Source organism: Pavona decussata, unplaced genomic scaffold, assembly GCF_977016875.1.
Source record: "Pavona decussata unplaced genomic scaffold, jaPavDecu1.1 SCAFFOLD_128, whole genome shotgun sequence".
NCBI classification, from domain to species: Eukaryota; Metazoa; Cnidaria; class Anthozoa; order Scleractinia; family Agariciidae; genus Pavona; species Pavona decussata.
The window spans coordinates 1842978-1865027 of record NW_028145542.1 but is presented as its reverse complement, the minus strand read 5'-3'; the positions used below and the strand labels follow the sequence as shown (position 1 = coordinate 1865027).

Below are 22050 nucleotides of genomic sequence, written 5' to 3'. Positions count from 1 at the left end.
AGTGACGTCATAACCAAACCAAAATTTCTATCACTGATGGGTTTATTAAAATCTCTTAGCTATTATTGGGGAGATTCTGGTGGAGGACGATATGTAACACACTGATTGTTACTCCCACGTAGAAACAATCTTTCCCACCTTTCATTAAAAATTGTTATAAAATATTTCATATCGGCCTTTTGTTATTGTTAATACTGGGAATAACCCCGGGGCTTCCGAAAATGATGGCGCAAGTTGATCTGAGCTATTGCTTTTGGGGTCAAATGGGCACATTTATCACGCAACACAACCAACAACGTTGAACATTTCCGTTGTCGAAGCTCACGTTTTGCTTTTTTCTTTGACGTCACTGTAAATTATGACTCCATATTGCACCACCTACTGTTCCGCTGCTTTTTATCATGCAGTTATCTTTCCTGTAAGGTTTGGAGAAAAAAAAAAGACATCTGTTTGATCGATTTTTCTCGGGTTAACCCCTTAACTGATTTTTGTTAAGCGTTAACAAACGAAAAAGTGGTTTTCTTACGTGATTGATATTGTCAAGAAAATGTTAAGGTTAAAAAGTGAACAATTACAAGAAAAAAGGCCCGCGCGTCATGAATAAAACGGCACATAATTAAACAACACCAAAATACATTGCTGAGTAAGGCCGCTTTAATTTAGGGGAAGGCATGTTATCTAAAAAGGAAAAGCCATTACTCACCAAGGATAGTTTTGATTGGTTCTCCCACCTATTATAGCCATTTTGCTCTAACCCGCGGCTGTCAACTTCACTAGAGGGTATAATTACACAAAACTGTAAACCATTAGAAATTCGGCTTGCATAATTTGATTTCCGAGCACAAAGCTGGCGTTAGGCGGTAGACACGTAGGCGCAGTCTGTTTTTATTTTAAACTCAATCCAGCCGATCAAGCGAGAAACTACAAAGTTAATTCTTCCGACAAAGGCGATCATCCCTTCTCCAAGTTTCAGGTGAGTTTTTCATTTTGAGAAGGTTAAACGTTTAAACGGCGATCATTTTGAATGGAATGGGGAATGGTCGAAAATGTGTCTATCGCCACCTTAAGTGAGTTAGACCTTCCAGAATACACAAGCTTTCTTTAACTTCGTGACAAGATTGGCCTCATTCTGTAATAACAAACTGACAGAAAACGATCATAGCAAAACCCTTAAAATCGGGAATTTTGAGCAAGTACAATACAAAGCATATCTTGCAATTCGTTGAATTGTTGGTAAAACATATCAGATCTTATATTTCGAATATGTAATGAGAGTGATAAGCGATCAACGCTCTGTTTTTTTTTTTTGCTATTGCGGAACACGCCGACTAAACAAGTCTTCGAAGTTAACTTTAAATAATGAAATGTGTCTTTTTATTTTCGGTTTTTCAGCTAGGTCTCATTTATATATTCCAGTTTGGGCATATACATTTTAATTCTTTAATTTACTGTGTCCAGTCGACTCTAAGGGCCGTTCATCTGTCAAAAGAGAGCGGACCCCTTGTTATTTGTCTGAATATTCGATTTTTTAACCGCGATACTTGCCAGTCAGTGTGCTGTGGCTTGAATAACAGTCAACGTAACCAAGAAAAGACACAAATTTGCGCCTAAAATGTATCACAGTACCCTATGCAATGGGTGAGCGATTCGTATCAGTTTTCATTTGTAGACTGGAATTAGCGACCATTTGCAATCGCGTGAAATTTGCCTAGCCTATTTTGGATGGCGCTCAACACTCACGCTTAAAAACCCTAGCTCTATGCAAAACGATAGATTCATAGAATGAGATTAAAATACAGTGCTAGTCAATTTAAAGCAATAATAGAGCCTCCAGTATCTATTTTTTTTTCTTGCCACGAAAAACAAGGGTAATTTGACATGCCTGTCGAAAAAACGTGCTTGCGATCTCACCTTTACAAACAAATATACGCAACTGGTCAAGCTGCATGAAAATGGCGCTGTATTTTAATTTATTTGACATATTTTCCTTCTCAGTACGCCAAAACACAACATTCGTGAAAAAACAGATGAGGTTCGATTACAAAAAAACATGTAAAATTGAAGTCTGTGTAGGGCTGGACAATCTTTTTGAAAACCAATGCAGTTGACGGTGGAAATTTGAGCCCAAGTCTGTGAGTAGAATTCGAGTTAACTCACGTTATAAACAGTCATGACAACATTTCTTCACTAATTAATATTCTTTCAGGAGAGGAAAGTCTTAAAAGCAAACATTACGGCACCACACGCTGACAGGCCGGCAAAACGAATGTTAAATGAAAATTTGACTTGTTCGCAATTTTGAAATATGGGAACCTTGTTTTATATATGCTATGTTTTGTCGTAAAAAATATTTTAAGGTAACCTGGTCTAGTGGTTGCAGTTCTTCAGTTTGATCTGACGTTAAAATGAAACCTACGGCACCGATTATATTTATTCCGGAGACCATGGAGAAAAAAGACAATTTTGTCATAGTTACCACAATTCGACATGTTAGAAAAGAGGATTAACCGCTGATTGACTCTGTGACTCCGGCAAATAATTTTTCGTTTGTTAACCAATTTTCAGTCTCTATTCAGCACGGCTTCTGTTCATTAAAATGTTTATTTCACTTTTTGACTAAATAGCTTGTAGCTAATATTTCAATATCATGATTAAGAAATTGTATTGAATGTATTTAGCATTAAATATATATTGGTTTGGTGTTGCCGTCAAATTCAAAAGCCCTAAATACAGTTGTGGACGCCAATCAAATGAGCAGCTGAAAACGGTGTGAGGAAACTCGCAGCGAACCGCACCAAACACACGCGTGTTTGTTCATCGTCAAAAATAAAATAATAATAACAAAAAATTGTGACGTACGCACCTTTTTATGGGTCGTCCTGGGAGAAATAAAAGTGGTTTCCAAGAGGGGGAAGTTTCAAACCTGAATACGGAAAGCTTTCTCCATCAGCAATAAAGAAAAAAGGAGGAAGAGATTCGCGTTTGCGTTTCAGTGCCATTTTTTTATACTGGCCTTTACAGAGGCGTCTGTTTGAGCTACCAGATGGAAGAATTAACATTATATAGGCTTTCAACGATGCTGTCTTATGATCAGTAGCGCAACTTTATTCATTTGCCTTCTTTTTATATCAAAGTGTAGCTTCGTTGTAAGTACTTGTTTAATGTACTTGCAAATGAACACCCTTGAGCGAAATTGAAGCGCTGGCGTTGGCGTTGGCGTTGGCGGAATGCCCCATTTTACTGTTTGTGGACCAACACTTTTTCCCTCTACCTATTTTTACGTGACTTCCGTTGACACAATGGGAGCACGTTTTACTCGCTGGCTGGTGGGGTTTGCCGGAATTTGGGTTGTATCTAGTCGCTTTTGGTCGTAGTTGTCATGTGTCACGACACATATTTTAAATAAATTGTATTCTAGTTTTAAACTTATCAACGTATAGTACTAATCAGCGATAATCAAGATTCAGTTTATTCTTTCTTTCACTCTTAGTTGCGTGGGAAACACTCTCTCCTGTTTGCGCCTGTTCTTTTAGTCGCCTTTTCAACTAAAGGGGTATTGGATCAACGCTAATCCGCGTTATGATTTTACCCTTCATTGAGTTCTTCACGGCTTCCAAATCTATTTCTACCACTAATTTAATAACTGCTTTACTCGCTAAACAATGGTCAGGAGCTAACTAACGCTTGCTACAGCTATTACCAGCTGAGTCGCTGTCCGTATCCTTTATTGGAGTTCTGTCGATTAAATTCACACACGGAGTTATCTATATAGCCTGATCTCAAAACGATACAATTAAATTAGACAACTCCCTGTAACTCAACTAAACTAGAAAGGACTGAACTAAAAGGGAACTTACTGGGACGGAACTAATAGAGAATTAATACGGACTTTGTACCCGTGTAAGCTTACTGAATGACTGACTGTCTTAATGACAGCTAATTGACAAACCATAACGAACACTGTTTTGATTAGAGAACAAAACACAAGATCATGGTTTGTAGATTGGGCACCTCATATAGTGAACGAGGTGCGCTCATCACCTACAAGACCCTCGTTACATTTGTCTCACCAGCCAAATGCAGATGTGGTTTTTGAAATCCATTATTTAGGCTGTTCGGAACAGAATCCATGATTACTAATCTAAAGTTTAAACAAATATGAAATGTTCATATACAAAACACCACTACTCGGGTGGTCGTGTGGAAAGATTAAATGCTTGGAACATGCTATTCCGTGGTTCGAATCCCAGCTGGGCACATGATACATTCTGTTCTTAATTTTTATCCGTGTGGATGACTAATTGTCTTTGTTGGTCTATGCCGTCAGCCGTAGCCTCTGTAGCTGCTGTATTGGCCACGCGAAGGTAAATTTACCTTAAAATACTGCCAGCTACACAGAATAAAGCTACAACAAAAGCACACGCGTTGCACATGTCCACTATGCGTACCATACTTTAGGTAAACGTTATGACCCAGTTTCAGGTAGCTTGCGAGAAAACCACGTGACGTCTAGCTAGCTTTTATGCAATACTTTCGGTCACTGTCATGGTACACATGTCAACTGCAGTCTTCCTTTTCAAACCCATTTAGGTTGTTAAGATTAACCGACGCGAAATGTCTCAAAAATTATCGAATACTCCGAAGGCGTGCGAATTCGTTCATGGAGGCAGTAGATATCGGGTGAAAATAATGTGTTGGAACTGTTTTGTGAAAAGATAATGTGAAAGTATCGGTATCTTTAAATCAGCTAGAGGGGAAATCCCTTAGTATAGAAACAATATTTATGTAATCAAATTAAAATTAAAAAGAATCAATATTCGATCTTGCTCTGAGCAAGTGAAGGACATAGTGATTTGGAATTAACGTCGCTATAACACGAAATACTCTGGTACATCCATGTTTGTAGAAATAGATTCTCCTTGCTTTTTGTTTGTGCTACTGATCCCTTTAAACTCAAAGGCTCGGTAAGTTTGTTGTATCATCTCTTCCAGTACGATTCCTACCTTACCTCCATTTTAGGTCCCATCCGCATTAATGCGTTTTCACAAGTGTCCGTTTCCATCTCGGCGAAAACGAAGCAAAATCCACATCAGCGTTTTCGTATCCTTTTAACCATTAAAACGCTCGAAAACGATGAAAACGACTGGGCCCTGGGATTGCACACGTGTTAACATCACAAGACCATCCGCCATCTTGGATAGATGCTCTGATTTGGACTGGAACCAATGGCAAAGCCTGATTTCATACCCTGGGGGTGTGGGTACGAGTCTGTGTATTATGGGATATGGGACTCGACACCCACATAGCCAGAAAGAGCACACCGAACTTTACAACATCCTCAAGTTTGGTGTTACTCAAGCTAATATTAGGAAAGATACAGCCATTCAAAAACTCCAAATTTTACCAAGAAATATATGGAACGCCGGATGTGACGGACGATTTGTCCGGCGTTCCATACATTTCTTACTAAATTTTTTAAGTTTTTGAATGGCTGTATCTCGCCTAATATTCGCTTGATTAACACCAAACTTAAGGATGTTGTAAATTTCGATGTGCTCTTTCTGGCTATGTGGGTGTCGAGTCCCATATCCCATAATACACAGACTCGTACCCAGACCCCCACGGTATGAAATCAGGCAATGTGACACTTTTTACGTCACCGTTTCCAAAAAGTCTCTGTTTTCACTTGTCCACACTAGAAACAAAGCGTTTTCAAAAGTCCCCGTTTTCATCGGCGTTTTCAGGCGCTTTAGTGCGGACGATAGGCGAAAACCCCTGACGCATTAAAAAGGTATGCATTGGGGTGGATGGGGTCTTTATTATTATTATTATTATTATTATTATTATTATTATTATTATTATTATTATTATTATTATTATTATAATTATTATTTTTATCATTATTACTGTAATCACTTCCCTCGTTCCCAGGTTATGAGGGTTTCAATGTTGCATGCGATCTCCGATTCACCAATTGTGGTCTGTGACTTCTCAATTCAATTCATCCGTCGGAAACTACGAATTTATAACAGGAAATCACTTTGGAAAAATTCAGATCTGCATAAAATAAAGAGAAGTACTAATGTTTCAATTAAAAGGTGACAGTTACTCATCTTTTTCATTTCCTACATTGCCTGATAGATATGGATTTTAATAATGGATAAAAGCAAAGATGACGTTCTTAATTGAGAAAAAGCTGATCATCCTACTGGGTCTTTCCCTTACGTTAAAATTGTCAAATGGTAAGTTGTTAATAATTTAAAACATGCAAATAAAGAAGTCAATGTCTGCTAGCAATGGACGATAATTATATTTTCTCTCACACATTTTTTGGCATTAACTGCAATAAGCCCCTTTCGAAATATAAAAATTCGACTTTTTATCGAGGTCCAGGGGACACAAACAACAGAAATAAATAAAAAAGATAATTTAATTTCTTTTTTTTGTGTTCTCTTGACCTCATTGTCAAGCTGAATTTTAATATATCTAAAGGAGCCTACTGTGACAACTTTGTCCAACAATGAAGGACATTTTCTGATTATTTTTTATTACGGGTCGCAAACTTTCAATTTAACCATTTAAAAAAATTGAGCGACATATCTTTTGATGCTTCAATTTACCTCAGCCCGAGATCTTGTACTCTCCACTAACTGTTCTCCGAAAGGCATTCTGAACCTTCACTACGCAAATGCTGTCCAAGTCTCTTACGACCCTGAAGACCCTCGATCTTTCAAGATATACTTAATGTAACCTATCCTGCAATCTAACGAGGAACATTCCACATGTGGAACTGTTGTATCTAGTTTATCCGAGTATAATCTTATCCTATTTAAGGTGTTCTGGGTCAGAAGTAACTGGCTTGCGAGGTAACGACGTCCTTGCCTGTGCCTTTCTTCTTCTTTTTTTTCATTTTGTATTTACAATGTTTTTCCTAGCAAGGCTAATAAAATAAAAATAAATAAAATACTAATTTCCAAAAAATATCATCAAGATATCCACGCTTGCCAGGATATACTTGAAATCACGATATTATTCCTACTAGCGACACATATTGCTTTTATTTTGTAGGAATGCTCAGTGCGAATCTGACCTTTGAACAGCAGCTTCATAAAAGATTGTTCAACAGCAGTTACTACAGCGTGGACCTTTTACCTAGAAATGACAACAATGCTGCAATCAACGTGCTCTTTGGATTTGAAGTAGTCAAAATTGTAGAAGTGGTATGTTAGTCATTCATTATACAAATGCCAACCATCTCTTCATCTCTGGAGTGCTCAATATCGAAGATTTCCAACAGTTGTCAAGGATTAAGCAAAACGTTGAGAGGATATCTCCGAAGAGACAGTTAAACATAAGCTCGATTCATTTACCAGTCCTGACATAATTAGCGTGTTTTGCAAGGGCTACTTTCTACAAGGGTGACAACTGTTTGTGTACGGTTATCGTGGTTTGAAATGATAGCTCAAAATTAATCGTTGGTCTCACAATTGTGTCACATCGGTTTGGATCGCGACGTTTCGGCCGCTCACTGCTGGTCTTCGTCAGGCGATGGGTAGACTCACTGGTTGTGTATCAATAGACCCTTCTCCAAAATGGCGGCAACAGATTTCAATGAGTTAAAACTGAACTGAATGAAAAACTGATACCAGTACTGGAAAGAGCACCTTTACGTTAGTAACATTGCAAAGTTTCAGCATATTAGGTGTTATATCAGCTTGGGAAATGTAAGATGAAATTTTTTACAAATTTACAGACGTTTGTATGACTGAGGGTATTCGTCATACCCCCTGTCATACAAACGTCTGTAAATTTTTCATTTTTCAACTTACATTTTCTCAGCTGAAATTACATATCTGATATGCTGAAACTTTGCAGGGTTACTAAAGTAAAAGTGCTCTTTCTAGTGCTGGTATACGTTTTTAATTATAACTTATTTGAATTTTCGGTCGCCATTTTGGAGAAGGGTCTATTCATCGCCCGAAGAAGACCAGCACACCTTTGCAGGAGTGAGATGCAAATTTAGATGCTGTTCAGTCGTTGCAAGTTGTTGACTCAAGCGTCCTCTGAAAAATATGCCTCAAGATTTTATAATATAACCACAGCAATAAAAGATATCAAGTTACAATTTGTTTAACAAGAGTTAATCTGAAAACTAAGCAGATTTTTCGGTAGAAGCCGAAGAAAAAGGCACATGTTGTTTGTCAGTTGTTTACGCTCTGATGGTTGCTTGACAACTGAAGGTGAGAATGGCCTGGCCAGGCCCCTTTTATACCCGAACTTCTTGTTTAATCTGGAGTTTTCTTCGGCAAAATGTAAGCTCAAAGTTTCTTAACGCTGGAAAACTTAAATTCCTTTCGTTTTAGAAGGGGCAAATGTGTTGCTAAAAGTGCGAAAAAAGTTCAGTTAGTATTTTGGTAAAACCAATGACAGCAAGTAAAATTCGGAAAATAAAATTTCGTTTCCTAAAACGTTCTGCAAGTTAAATGTTCAGCTAAAGCATCCAAGCATATCAATCTGTATTAGCTTACAGAAAAATTGTCTTTAAAAGGAGACACTGAAACGATCTGGAAACAAAGGAGACAACATCTTAAGAATTTATTTTTCCTTCTGGTTTGTTTTAACATCCCCTGCAAATATTTTTGTTCGCAGCCATCTTTCACATTTTCTAAGATGTAAAACTACGTGTATGACGACAGTTTCGTTAATCCTACCAACACTTACACACCTAAGAAATTGTCGGGGTGAAAAGATGTTAGGGTCGGTTGGGTAACTGAAACGGTGATATTTTTCTTGTCTTTATAACGCCCAATGAACCTTTTTTCCACAGAACGCCAAAGAGCAATCCATCGTGGTGAACGGATGGGTTCAACAGGTGGGTCTTGTCATGACAAAGACCATCATCATATCACTTAAGAAACGAATTCCTCTGTAAAAACCGTAGGACCTTATTCTACAGACATAGATAGCAGGTTAATTGTCGAAAGCCGAGCATTTTTAGCCATTTTTACCCCAATACAAATGGGTGAAACTCGTTTATCAAGTTGAAAATCATTTCAACCTTAATTACTTATCCGAAGACACTTACCAATAGATAAAGTTTTATTGTACGATTTATAAATTTACGTTTGCGGTTTCAAAACTTATCACGAGTGGACTGATTAGTTAGTTATGTAATTGTCACTATGGGATGTGGAATGGGGTCTGGCAAAAAACCGTGCCAGCTGGAAGAAACAGTGATGGGCTAATGTACATATGCACAAAACGTTTATTTTATAATTCATTTTTTCAGCAATGGGTAAATCCTTTATTGCAATGGAACGAATCTGAATTCGGTGGAATAGACAGACTTCACGTGGAAGCCAAGAGAGTCTGGGTTCCAGACATTCTTCTTTACAACAAGTAAGTTTGGTAAACGTTAGGCCTCTTCATATTAGAAATAAACTAAACAACGAACATGAAAGTGCAAAGAAAACTTTCTGGCTCCCTTACTGGAGTCGAACCTATCAACATAAGGACCCTGGTGTCTTCCTTCAGTCGACTAGATAGAAGATTCCTCTGGTGCGCTGGATTCTGCTTCCTTCTTAGTTCCCATTACCGGAACGTTTGCTTCGCATTATTTATGTCATGCCACCAGACATATAAAACGTTACTGAAGCTTTATTGAGTAATGCTGGGGTAACCTTTTTCGATGGGCAAGCATCCAATCTGGAAAAGTTAAAATCGTTTTATGCCAAGGAAACCACAACTAAGTCATGATGTTTTGGCTGGTTTAGTCCCTTAAACAGGGCACGGGTTGTACTTCAAGACCATAGTCAAATGCACGTAAAAACAGCATACTGATGTGAATTTACTTGGGGCTGCATGATTTTCATTCCGTTCTTGTGATCACTTTAATACTTAAAACGGAAATTGATTGTTTTTTTTTTTCAGTAATGACGACCAGGATCATTTTGCAGGTGGCAGAAGTAGTTATCGCAGCGGAATAACTCTGTATTCCAACGGCACCTCGTCATGGGGCAATCCGATGATGTTCAAGAGTCTGTGCGGAATAAAAGTAAAGTATTTTCCGTTTGACATCCAGCTTTGTAAACTCAAGTTCGGCTCATGGATGTACGATGCACGCACGCTAAACATCACTCCCATGAAACACTATATATTTCCATCCAAGTATTTCCAACAAAATGGCGAATGGGAAATTTACATGGTGAAAATGAAGAGAAATGAACGCTACTACCAGTGCTGCCAATCTCCATATGTTGATGTGACGGTTACTATAAAGATGGGACGAGAAAGCACGGATTACTTCATTAATTTAATACTTCCCTGCTGTTTGATATCGTCCATGATTTTTCTTGGATTCGTCCTTCCCCCGGAATCGGGCGAACGAATCGGCCTGAGCATAACTGTCTTGCTGGCGATGACCGTTTTCCAACAACTGACGTCCGAAATTATGCCATCGTACGACTTTCCCATCCTGGGACAGTACTATTTTGCCATCATTCTTGAGATTGGGGCTTCTGTGGTGGTGACGACGACGATTTTAAACTTCTACCACCGTACAAATCGAAAAATGCCTCAATGGATGAAGAGGTTGGTGATAGATTGGATGGCTACCATAGTGCTACTCTCGAATACACCCGAGAAACGAAAAATTCTGCGAAGAAAATCCACCAGAAAAAGCCGAAGGATAAAGCAAAGGATCATTAATGATAACGGGGTGTCAAAGTTAGGAGAGGATGGAAAAGACCAACACAATCAAGGGTTCACTGTTACTTTCAGTGATGCTGTCTACACCTGTGGGCCTGCAAGTTCTGAAGCCATGGGCACAGAAATGGAGAACCTTGCTTGCCAGAAAAATTACGGGCTTAATGGGTACCCATTCAAAATAAGCTCTCATGAAGTACTAGACGATCAAACCACGGAAGAGTCACGCCCTTATAAGGATGATAGGGACAGTTTGAGCGAGGACGAGTTGGCAATTAGGCACTGGGAATGGACCCTCGTTGCAAGGATTCTGGATCGTTTCTTCTTGGTTGTAGCGGTCGTTTGCGGTATAGTAACGGTTTCGGCAATATTCCTAAGAGCGCCGAAGCTATGGCAAGATTTGCACCCGTTAACTGTGGATAACCCTGAGCCAATGGTTGATGAGTAGACGTTATACTACAATAGACAATCACGACCTCATTTCTTGTGCATTCAGAGATATTCGAATGCAAATTTCAAGAAAAAGTGGGAACATTTTATTAGAGCTCAACTGCTTTGACACAAAAATATCGCGACTGTCTGGTTCTGAGGGCAGAAACTAGTGGAAAGTTGAGATGCTACATACGCTGAACCTTTTTTGTACAGAAATATAACTTTGAATTTCGACGTGTTACAGCTTTACAGACACATTCAAGCCACGGACTAAAGTTTCCAATTCATGATGGCAAATTTCTAAAAGATGGCAAACAGTTTACACATCACAGAACTTCACAAACAGTTTTTGGTGGAAGCTCCTTTCATATAATGTGGCGTTCTAAGTAATTATATACTGCTTAACACTTATGATACGTACGTATTTAATAATCCTAGCATTCGGAAGACTAATAGGATGTTAAAAATATTGAAGCGGTCATGGCGGGAAAGGAAACAGAAAGAAAATTATATGACTAACTTTGCTGGTAAACCAACAAAACAAATAAACATATAAGAATCACCTTTTAAAAAGGCATTTTTGTCTTAGCTTCGTTAGTGCGTTTGAATATTTTTATAGATTATGATAATGATTATGATGATGATGACCATTATTATCATCGACATCTTGAAGTTAATTTCAAATTTGTTCGAAGTTCTTCCTTAGTCGACGCTACTAGACTTTGTAAAGTTGGCTCATACGAATTAACGTGAAAGTGCGCAGGGTTTGACTAAACTAAACAATTCTTGATAACTTTAAGAGGTTAAACGCCGGTTTGCTCTGGCTAACACAAAACGTTGAACAAGGGTATTTGCTGCAGCGACCTGCAGCTAACTGCAAGTGCAACAACTTGTATTTTTCAACAAGAAATTTGAAAACTTTACACTGACGTGTGCAAGCACCTTGAAACTTTGAAACTCTGTACCTGTATTACACGAAAAGTGCAATCTCCGATAAGCAAAAATAAAAGTAAAAACAAAAATAAATAAAAATAATAATTAAAAATAAAGAAAGATTTTATCTTTACTACTTTCTCTTATTCAGGTTGTCCACTCTAAGGTGGGTCTCACCCATAGCGTTTTGGTATGATGCCGTCCCATTTGTGGGATTCACTCCAACAACAAGTTTTTAGTTGAACAAACAGATGACCGCCACCACAATTCTTCGTGATAATTCAAGCTCGTAACGTCACAAAACCAAATAGCCGCCTCTAATTAGCTTTTGCGATTCTAATGGTACTTCCATCGTATGGACAAAAATTTAAAGTACATAACCGGAAAACAGTTCGAGAGTTTTTAGACCTTGCTAATCTTCAAACTACACATAGGGCAACTCGAGCTGCCGCCTCATCGGCCCAGGTTTTCCATCGGTAAAGTCGTTGGCAATGAGAGTAAAATACGAAATTTCACATGATATTTGAGAGATTTAAATACATGGAAGGCCACCGTAATTACCCACGCAGGCTACAATTACCCACGCAACTTGAGCTTTTAGGAAAAGAAAGGCTGGAAAAACAAAACAAAACAAACAACAACAACAACAAAAACCCCACCTGATTCGATGTTTTTTTGTTAACTGGCCAATGTTATATGTGATATGTAGCGATGCTCGAAGAAGCGAAGTGGGACTGACTTTTCACTACATGTTCGCTAGCGACATTAATCTATAAAATATACAATGATGCGACACCGTCATGTATGATTAACAAATATGTTAATTGTTACAATATATGGAGTTGCCACACAAACTTGTTGTACCACGCTTGAACACCTACTACATGGAAAACTTAGTCGCACACACAAGATCCATTATTTGGAACGCTTTAACGCCATATTATCAAAATGCTAACAACACAGGAGAGTATGTGAGGAAAGTTCGAGAAACGTACGCCCTAAAAAACTATGGCTTTAACGTTGTATCCCCTCAAACATTTTGAGACAGGGACGAGTTCTGTTTCTCTGGCTTCCCAGAAACGGTGAGTGATCCAGGTATCAGTTAGCCTCCCCCACCCCCCCTCCCACGCAGTCGTTTTTAGGGAGGAGGTAATACGAGTCCCCTAAAAACGACTGCGTGGGAGGCTAGGTATCAGTATTAGGTTTATTAGTATTACTTTAGTATTAGAAAAGTATTTTTTTAGTGGTCACACTACTCAAAAAGCTATTGCTTTGAACCTAATCGTGTATAAATAAAAGTTATGGTATGGTGTGGCATCAAAGTTTAAATTACTGTGATAAAGGAGCATGTTTAAATCTTTCATTTGCTTTCCTAACACAAGATATTTCATATATTTACTTATCCTCCATGGGTTTCCTACGAACTCGCAAATTGACCAACTCCCAGTTAGCTTGATAGATTTGTTTGTAGAGCACTGTGGTGTTCATCGCTGAGGTCATGGCTTCTAATCCCGTTTAGGCCTGTTTTTTTTTTTTTTTTTTTTTTTTTTGCAGCCTATCACAACTTTTCGTACGTTACTGCGATGGTCTGCCATGTATCCTGCGACTTAATTAGTAATGTAATTAGTGGTTTTGTGTTGGGAACAAGATCTAGAGAAAGATTGAAACAGGGCTACAAAATCGTTCAAATGGCTCCAGTTTGTTGAAACTAACAGATGGAGTCTTATTGTTCTACCTCCAAGCAATCATGTCAATGATGACTTGTCAAAATGAATTTTAGATCAGTCATGCTTTGTCATGGAAAGACTGTTATCGCTTACTTTAAATTGCAAAAATGTTGAAACAATCGGATTATACTGTTTCCATTACTTAATGTTTCTTATTTTGCATGATAGCAAGACTCGTTCGAAATTTTTTCTTAACATTTTATAATCTTCGCTACTCAGTGAAGAAAATTTCTTCGAGTACTCTAGCGATATTGCCTTGCATACAGCCGTCCCTAAATTGTCAGGAGTTATAATCGCTTAAAAGTGATATCAATGGTAGAGACATGATGTCCAGGCAATTAGAATGTTTGTTATCGGCTTGGTGATTAAGCGTTTAAAAAGGTAACTTTAATGTTGCTTATGTTTAATACAACAGCTTTAACAACACAACAGGCAAACTGACGCACGAAATTTTACAGTACCTTAAAGGAAGGTTATATTGCTCAGAAATTCTGCTTATAATTTAAATCCCCCTTTAACCTTCATCACTCACGGAAAATTGCGCATTTTTGCCCACGTAAATACACGGCAAAAACCTTCCTCGCATTTCGTGGTAATAAATCGCCAATGAATTACTCTTTTTGACAATTAGTCATACATCAACTTGGCTCGAAATGCGCAATTAATCATTTATTCGTTTCGTATCGTTACTGTTGAACAAACATTTCAAACGAGGCGTCAGAATTGCCCTGAAATTATCTTGCCTGAGGTGATGAACTCGCACTGAATAACATTAGTGAAAAAGGAATTCATTAAACCTTAAGTAGTCCACGAAACAAATTTAAATACCCCAACGGCTATATATATTTTATTGAATAGTTTGCGCTCAAGGTCACCGCGTCATTAAGTTGAGAGGAAGATAAGCTCAATGGCTCTCACAGCGTTCCTACTTCTGTGCGCCTATCTTATTCAACTGGACACATTCTGTGCTGGCCAAAGTAAGTTCACAACCCAAAATAGATCGAGTGACTGCCAATATGGATATCGAGAAACAACACAGAACTTGATGTGCAAATGCGCATTGTGAATAGAAGTATTCTCGTATTTTCGATTCATTTAAGCTGAGAGCATTTCTTAGTATAGAAAGCCTTAAATTACCAAAAACATTGTATTTTCATCGAACAACCTATCTCCTTTCTTTTTTCAGTTAACTTTTTTAATTTTGGTTAAAATGATTTCTTAATTTGTTTTGTCCCTCCGTTCATTCGGACAAATTTGCTTTGGTGCTTAATGGACAACCAAGAACATACAGTATAACGAAATATGTACGCACGAGAAATAACGTTTAAACATTAATGATCAGCATCCACCACTTTCATGTGGCCAAATTATCCGTCAAAGAATTACACCTACCAAACCAACCTTGAAACATTGCCGCAGAACTAAATAAGAAGATATTTGCAGTCTTTATGTATTTCCATGGCAATATTTTGTATTTCAAAGCAATTGATGACACTGAAGCTGACGAAAATAGAATAACCGTAACAAGGATTTATGACAACAAATACAGTGTCAGTCTCTGGTTAAAATGATTTGTAAAAGATTAGGAGTTTTCGGTGGCATGTCTGCTACCTTCGACGGATAAAAATGATGTGTAAAGTGAAACATAATTTCTTTGTATTTCACTTTTCACACATCATTATTATCCGTCGAAAGTAGCAGAGAGGCTACGGAAAAGTCATTATCTGTCACAAATCATTTTAACTAGAGACCGCGACTCAATATTTGTTATTTAAACTGAAGCTATCAAAAGTTAACAAGTTACCTTGGCCAACTCATACTCGTGTTTTCAGGTTTTCAGGTAGATTAAAAGTATTTTTAAAAATTTCACTGATACGTCATTTCAAATTTCGTTGTATCAGCAAACTTTTGCTACACAAGGAATACATTGTACACAAAGTGGTTTTTCTTATAAGCTCCTAGAAAATTTAAGGTTCAGCGTTTACGATCTTTCTCTCTGGTACAAGTTTGTCATACATTAACGAATTTTAACTGAGCATAATTTAGTTTATCCGAACCGATGGTATGATAACGCGACTTTATTCTCTCTTGGCCGAAATGAAAACTTTTCAAAATGTCATATGCATATCCAAAAATTAATTGTGATTCCCAATGAAAAGTTTATAATGTTTTCTTTTCCTCAGTGAAGGTGACATTTATTTTCAATTAACATTGTAGATTCAACAAAATTACATGCAATGTAAGTTCATTTTTAGGCAGGTAAGATATCCTAAAAAGAGCACATTTAGTTTCAGCAAAAAAAGATTGAGAATTGAACCAAGTCCATTCCGCGGATTTTAAACCTAGAATTAAATAAAAAAAGTCGGATTATTCAGACTTATTCAAGTTTTGAGTCACCTAAACAAAAGCCGAATACAATCATTCAGAGTTTGACAAAAAAACAAAGAGCCGCCAAATAGAACACTTCAAGAATGCCAAAATGTAGGGTCGTAATTGAAATATCACAAAGTATCACAAACAAAACGACATAGTGCAGAAAATGATGGAAGAAGCCATTTTCCGTCATAGATGAAGCGCTCTTTGTTAAATCCCGAATTTTAATTTCGGATTGTTGCTCTTTCAACTTTTTGTTTATATTAGGGAAACAAGCAAGAAGCTGCAGGTGATACCATGTGAATATTTAAAACCTCAAAATTAAAGCCATCAATCTTGGTAGTATTTTGGCAAGCTTTCTCGCAAAACCACAAACTGGCCGGGAAAATGATCACAGCTAAAATTCGAACGAAAGAAAACAAGACCAAAACGGAATGACTTTATGATTTCACATATGAGTTGATAATTGGACACTTGGAATGAAATATTTAACTGATTGGTAAACTCGTTGAGTAAATTGTGTTTTCATTCGGCAAACGGAAATAAAATCCTTTTTTTTTCTTTAAGTCCTCGTTCATATGTTTTGCGGTTCATATTCTTTCATTTGCCTTCTTTTCATCACCAAAGCGGATGACTTTCGGCTGTTGATAATTACTTGTCCACGTTTCATTGTATTCTTTTATTTGGAGACCCCAAAGCACACCGACGCAATAAAAACTCGTTAGCCACAGCAAACTTCATCTGAGAAAAACAGTGAATGATCACGACATAGCAAAATTTCATTATAATTTTTGACTGGCCACACATTGTTACTATGGTGTCATAATAAGATGTTACAAGACTTAGCTCCACGTGGTGAAACAATGTTAGATTAGGGGTGAGACTGGGGTGAAACAAGTGCTATCACGGGGGAGTACATGTGACTATACTGCATCTCAGTCAAAAGCCACAATCGATGTTCCGACCGAAGTGCTGTAGATGGCCTGAACAAAAAAAGTCACTTAAGCTAAATAACTTTCCATTTCTCGTTTCTCTTTGTATTGCGAGGAGATAATCAGGTCTTTAAGGTCGAGGAAATCACCCAGAAGTACAAACTTGGGCTGCAGAAAATATAATGATGGAATCTCAGTAGCTTGTAAGGTGATACTGGAGAACTGGATAACGTAATTCCAGAGTTTTGATTGGTTTAGTGGCCATAACGTCCCAGAAATATAACACTAAACCAAGATTTAGCGTTATTTCGTGGTTGTTTTTATAATACAATTATTCTGCGCTCGCTTGTTGGATACAAAATGATTATTGCCATCCCCGCGCTGCATGCACACCTCGTTGGCTATCTGTCATCTCGTATTCAAAGTGCACTCGTTATTACTTTATATTATAGTAACAATCTTAGCCTGCGGTGAATAACAACCTTGACAAAACAGTGACCGAAAGGTCCTTGTATTTTTAGAAGATGGAGGAATTTTCCGTTACGATCTCTTTATTTTCAGGAGAGGTCAAGAGCGATCTGACGCAGAATCTTTTCAAGAAGTTGCTAGCTGGATACAACAAGAATTTTCTGCCGCGCCTTAATGAGTCCGAACCTGTTAAGGTCCGATTCGAGTTTGAGCTCATCACCATCAAGGAAGTGGTAAGTTCAGTGTTTGCTTAACAACAAACAACAACAGCAAGCCAAACAAAAAAAAAAAGCAACAGCGAAACAATAACCGGCAACAAACAACAAACGACGGTAACAAAAACATTGACATCTATCTATATTAGTTATATGCTTCTGATATTACCCATTAGGCTGCTGTATTTGCAAGATTTTGCTGACTTTGGTAGAACACCTTTTGATGGGATGCCAAAAGTTACAATCCATTTCCTTGTTTATATTATTTATTTATTTTTTGCATTTACTTAAAGCCCTATCATTGGCCCAAAAATTTAGTGCAACGTCCTCTATGCAATCATAGCAGACCTGTTGAATTTTCTACCATTCAGAAGCAAGCCCAAAACCAATATTGACTCGGCTAACGTGGTTAATCCAAAAGCTTCCCAATGGCTTTTTGTCTCGAGTTCCCATCTATTTAACATTTCTCTTCTTCAAAGAGGCTCAAATTTAGTGTGAGTACCAACTCCCCCTGCCCCCTCCCCCAAATTCCTTTTGAGTCTGCATGTAGAAAATGGTACAATGACATTTGCTTCAATTGGATTTGGAAGAAATAAATGTTTGGTTTTATCGACAAAGTTGATAAGGTAATCTGGCCACCGTAAAGAGATTCCAGTGCTGACGTTTCAAACATTAGCCTTTCATCAAATTTGTCAGATTCACTCTGAGGAAGAGCTAACGCTCGAAACATCAGCACCCGAATCCCTTCACGGGGCCAAATTACCTTATCAACCCTGTTAATAAAAACAATCATTCATCTCTAGTCCCAACCGATGCAGCACCACAGTTTATATAGAAACTAACCCTTTTATGAATTTGGAAGGAATACTTTATTTGGTTTTCAACAATAAATATTAAATACGCAAACAGACAAATAAATAACGAATAGAACTGTGATAGTATACAACAAACGGGTGGATAGCCAGCTGCAATTAGTCACTTTATTTTTTACCATTTTTGGAAAACCTTACGCAAGATCTCCAGACTATTAACGGGAGGTCAACAGAAAATACTCTCCGGAGTTTGAGAGCCAATCGCGGAAAACACTATCCACTGGTTTCTTATAGACTTATTATAACAACCGAGCTCTCCCGATCTGGCTCACCTGTTTATTTACAATTGCAGAATGCCAAAGATCAGACAATTACAGTGTACGGTTGGGTACGACAGGTAATTATGTCGGTCCTGAAGTTAAACTGATTAATGCCCTCAACACTACTCTATGGCCCTTTCCTTTAAAGGATCAAACGTCGAATGAAAGCAAGTGAGCGATATCTGCGTGCGGAAATGTTCACAATGATGTAAAAGGTGGTTGGATTTATTTATTTTTTTTATTCCTTCGCTCACTTTGAAATGTTATATGGTGGCCATTCTGTTGAAAGCTACTAAGTATTACTTCTCCGCCGTGGTGTTTATTGTTAGTAACGGTAAATGTCGAGTCTCAGGATTAAATCTTAAAGGGCGATCATTCAATTCAAGCTTTTGAGCAGAACACTTTGCCTTGTTATTCCTTTTTTTTCTTTTCGACGCTGTGAAGGATGAGATTGGCTTTATTCCATTTCTCAACTTAGCAACATGAATTCACACCTATTATTCGTTCCCTCAGAAATGGCACAATCCGTTTCTCCAGTGGAACGCGTCCGATTTTGGCGGTATAGAGTCCATACAAACGAATGCCGAGACAGTCTGGGTACCCGATATACTTGTGTACAACAAGTAAGTACAGTAGCAATAGGTACGTCATCTGATTCAACCCATCGAGCCAACGCCATACACGCATGGCGGGACCTGACCTCAACTCAGTCCCACTGCACTAAATGAATTCCACGCTTTTCGCACTCGCGTAATTCAATATGATTAACCTCTTAAGCACCGCATCGGCTAGAGAGTCAGCTGAGCCAACGGCTGTCATCATGTGAAGCCGGGAAGTTCAACTATCCTAATATGCGATTAGCAAACAGTTTATTTGGATTGAGTAACAGTGACTAATGATAGTGTTATCTCTCTAGTGTGGACCTCCAAGACCGAATGGGAGGCGGACCAACAACTTACAAAACCAATGTTGTGTTGCGATCGAGCGGGTATAGCGACTGGACAAGCCCAGCTCTTTTCAAAACCGTCTGCGCTATAGATGTCACTTACTTCCCTTTCGACATGCAGAGCTGTTCACTCAAGTTTGGCTCCTGGGCTTCAAGCAGTAAAGAAATAACCATGACTCCAGGAAACACCACTGGAAAATCCAACCAGTACGTGAACAATGGCGAGTGGGAGCTCATCCGGGTCACATCCAAAAGAAATGTCGTCCAGTACCTTTACGACGCGTTTGATGACGTCACGGTTACCATAGTGATAGGCCGCGTTTACTTCACCTTCTGCGTGAACTTGATAATCCCGTGTTTCCTTATTTCGACGATGATTTTTCTGGGTTTCATTCTTCCACCGGAATGCGGTGAAAGGATTGGCTTGAGCATAACTGTGCTGCTCGCTATGACCGTTTTCCAGCAGTTAACTTCGAATATCTTCCCTTCTTTTGATTTCCCTCTACTCGGCCAGTACTATTTTGCGACCAGTGTTGAGATTAGCATTTCCCTAGTGGCAACCACAATTATTTTGAACTTCACTGCGCGCAAAAACAAGAAGATTCCGCGATGGCTACATACTTTGTTGTTAAACTGGGTGGCGCGTGTTGTCTTTTTGAGGAAAACCGTGGAACGAAGCTGTCCCAAGCCGAGTAAACGCAGAAGATCAACGCGTGCCAGAAGTATGTTGGAATACAAGGGAAACAACGTACCTGGAGCCAGGCAAAATGGAAACGTTGGGCAAATTATTTTGGAGGAATCCACTCCTGAAAATCACGAAAGGAAGGACGACAGACTTGTGGAAGAGCTCAAAAACGTGTTCATAATATCCAAAAATCTTGACTTCGGTGGCCTGCGATATGCGAACTCTATAAAGCGCCAAGAACTAAAAGGACATGCCTCTGAGAACTTAATGCAAAGTTCCCCCGTATCCGAAGAACAATGGGAAGAGGGCGATGGACAATTCACCGGCGTCCATGATGAAAATGGCGAAGAACTGGAAGAAGATGAGTTGGCCTTGAGACAGTGGGAATGGATCATGGCCGCAAGAGTCCTAGATCGGGCGTTGCTTTGGGTGTCTATTGTGATGGGCATGGTGACATTTATGGGTATTTTTATGCGAGCGCCTCGCTTGCAGGAACTACTTTTCGGTTCCTCGAATGACTCCCACTCTCATTGCAAAAACTAAGCCGATGAATGGCTATCCTTCGACTTGAGTGTGAATGCCACGTGTTGGCAAGACCTCATGGGTTAATTTGTGGAGCGACCCATTTCCCTTTTGACTTGACTTGCAAACAGCTAATGTTCCCAATGTGGCCATGGCTGCTCTTAAAAGATTGAAGACTTCTCAAGACTCAGCTACTAAATGGGAAATAAACAATCTACCTTGAGCTCTCGACCCTTGGATCTGGTTCTCCCGAAAGACTTTACAAGAACGGTCCAGCAAGACATCCGCAGGAGACAATTTCTTATTACCGCCATCCACTTTATTTGGACTTCCCTTCAACTGACAAAAACCACCAGGGAAAACCTGGGTAGGCGTCGAGACTGCGAAAGAAGCCAAGGTGAATTAACGGCACGTATCACAAAATGGATGAAAACCAACTTTGGAATCATCCAAAGCTAGTAGAGCCTTTCGGTAATCTAATTCATACCAGTTTGCCCTACAAAAAGAATTGATTAATGCCTTACATGAAATTATTTTTAAATACTACCACTCAAAACCTAGAGAAGATGACAAATCATTAATTAAGAAAAGGCAGATACAATCTCGCCTCTCTGTACTTCACTTATAAAAGAAAACTTTTTTTCATTTGGAATTTGATGTTTCCGCTGAAAATCAGTGGCCTTCTCTTTGTGTCTATCACAAAGTGTTGTAAGCATTAAAGTTCATTGTATGTTACTTTTAGGCTTGGGTGTCTTACTAATTTCTCAGTTGGTAGATTGGAGATCAGATATAATATTTGGAGAAAACTTCACTCGCAAAAGCTTTCCAACTGCACAGTCGCAATAGCGTACATGTTATGATGTTATCACGTATTTGTCTTTCACATAAGCACGTGATTTCAAGTGTTCGCTTTTGTGTTGGTGAAGTTTAGTTGTCACCATGTGACCATAAAGCAACCAATTAGAATGCGTATTAGATTCG

At 38.5% G+C, this 22050-nt stretch overlaps 2 protein-coding genes and 1 long non-coding RNA gene across 3 annotated transcripts; 2 read left to right on the top strand and 1 right to left on the bottom strand.

Annotated features, from left to right (window-relative positions):
• Positions 1–200: 200 nt before the first annotated feature.
• LOC146468891 (uncharacterized) lies at positions 201–5693 on the bottom strand. Its single transcript, XR_014867342.1, has 3 exons — positions 2864–5693; positions 704–773; positions 201–416 (listed from the first exon to the last, which is right to left on the bottom strand). It is a non-coding gene; the product is annotated as an uncharacterized LOC146468891 (long non-coding RNA).
• On the top strand, positions 700–11713 carry LOC146468890 (neuronal acetylcholine receptor subunit alpha-10-like). The gene is made up of 6 exons (XM_085123944.1): positions 700–973; positions 6142–6242; positions 7069–7220; positions 8828–8872; positions 9290–9399; positions 9931–11713. The coding sequence occupies exons 2-6, from the start codon at positions 6173–6175 to the stop codon at positions 11150–11152; spliced, it is 1599 nt and encodes a 532-aa protein (XP_084980070.1). The 5' UTR covers positions 700–973; positions 6142–6172; the 3' UTR covers positions 11153–11713.
• A 143-nt stretch (positions 11714–11856) lies between these two features.
• Positions 11857–21846, top strand: LOC146468889 (neuronal acetylcholine receptor subunit alpha-10-like). Its single transcript, XM_085123943.1, has 5 exons — positions 11857–14773; positions 17663–17802; positions 18949–18993; positions 19430–19539; positions 19833–21846. The coding sequence occupies exons 1-5, from the start codon at positions 14704–14706 to the stop codon at positions 21088–21090; spliced, it is 1623 nt and encodes a 540-aa protein (XP_084980069.1). The 5' UTR covers positions 11857–14703; the 3' UTR covers positions 21091–21846.
• The last annotated feature ends 204 nt before the right edge of the window (positions 21847–22050 follow it).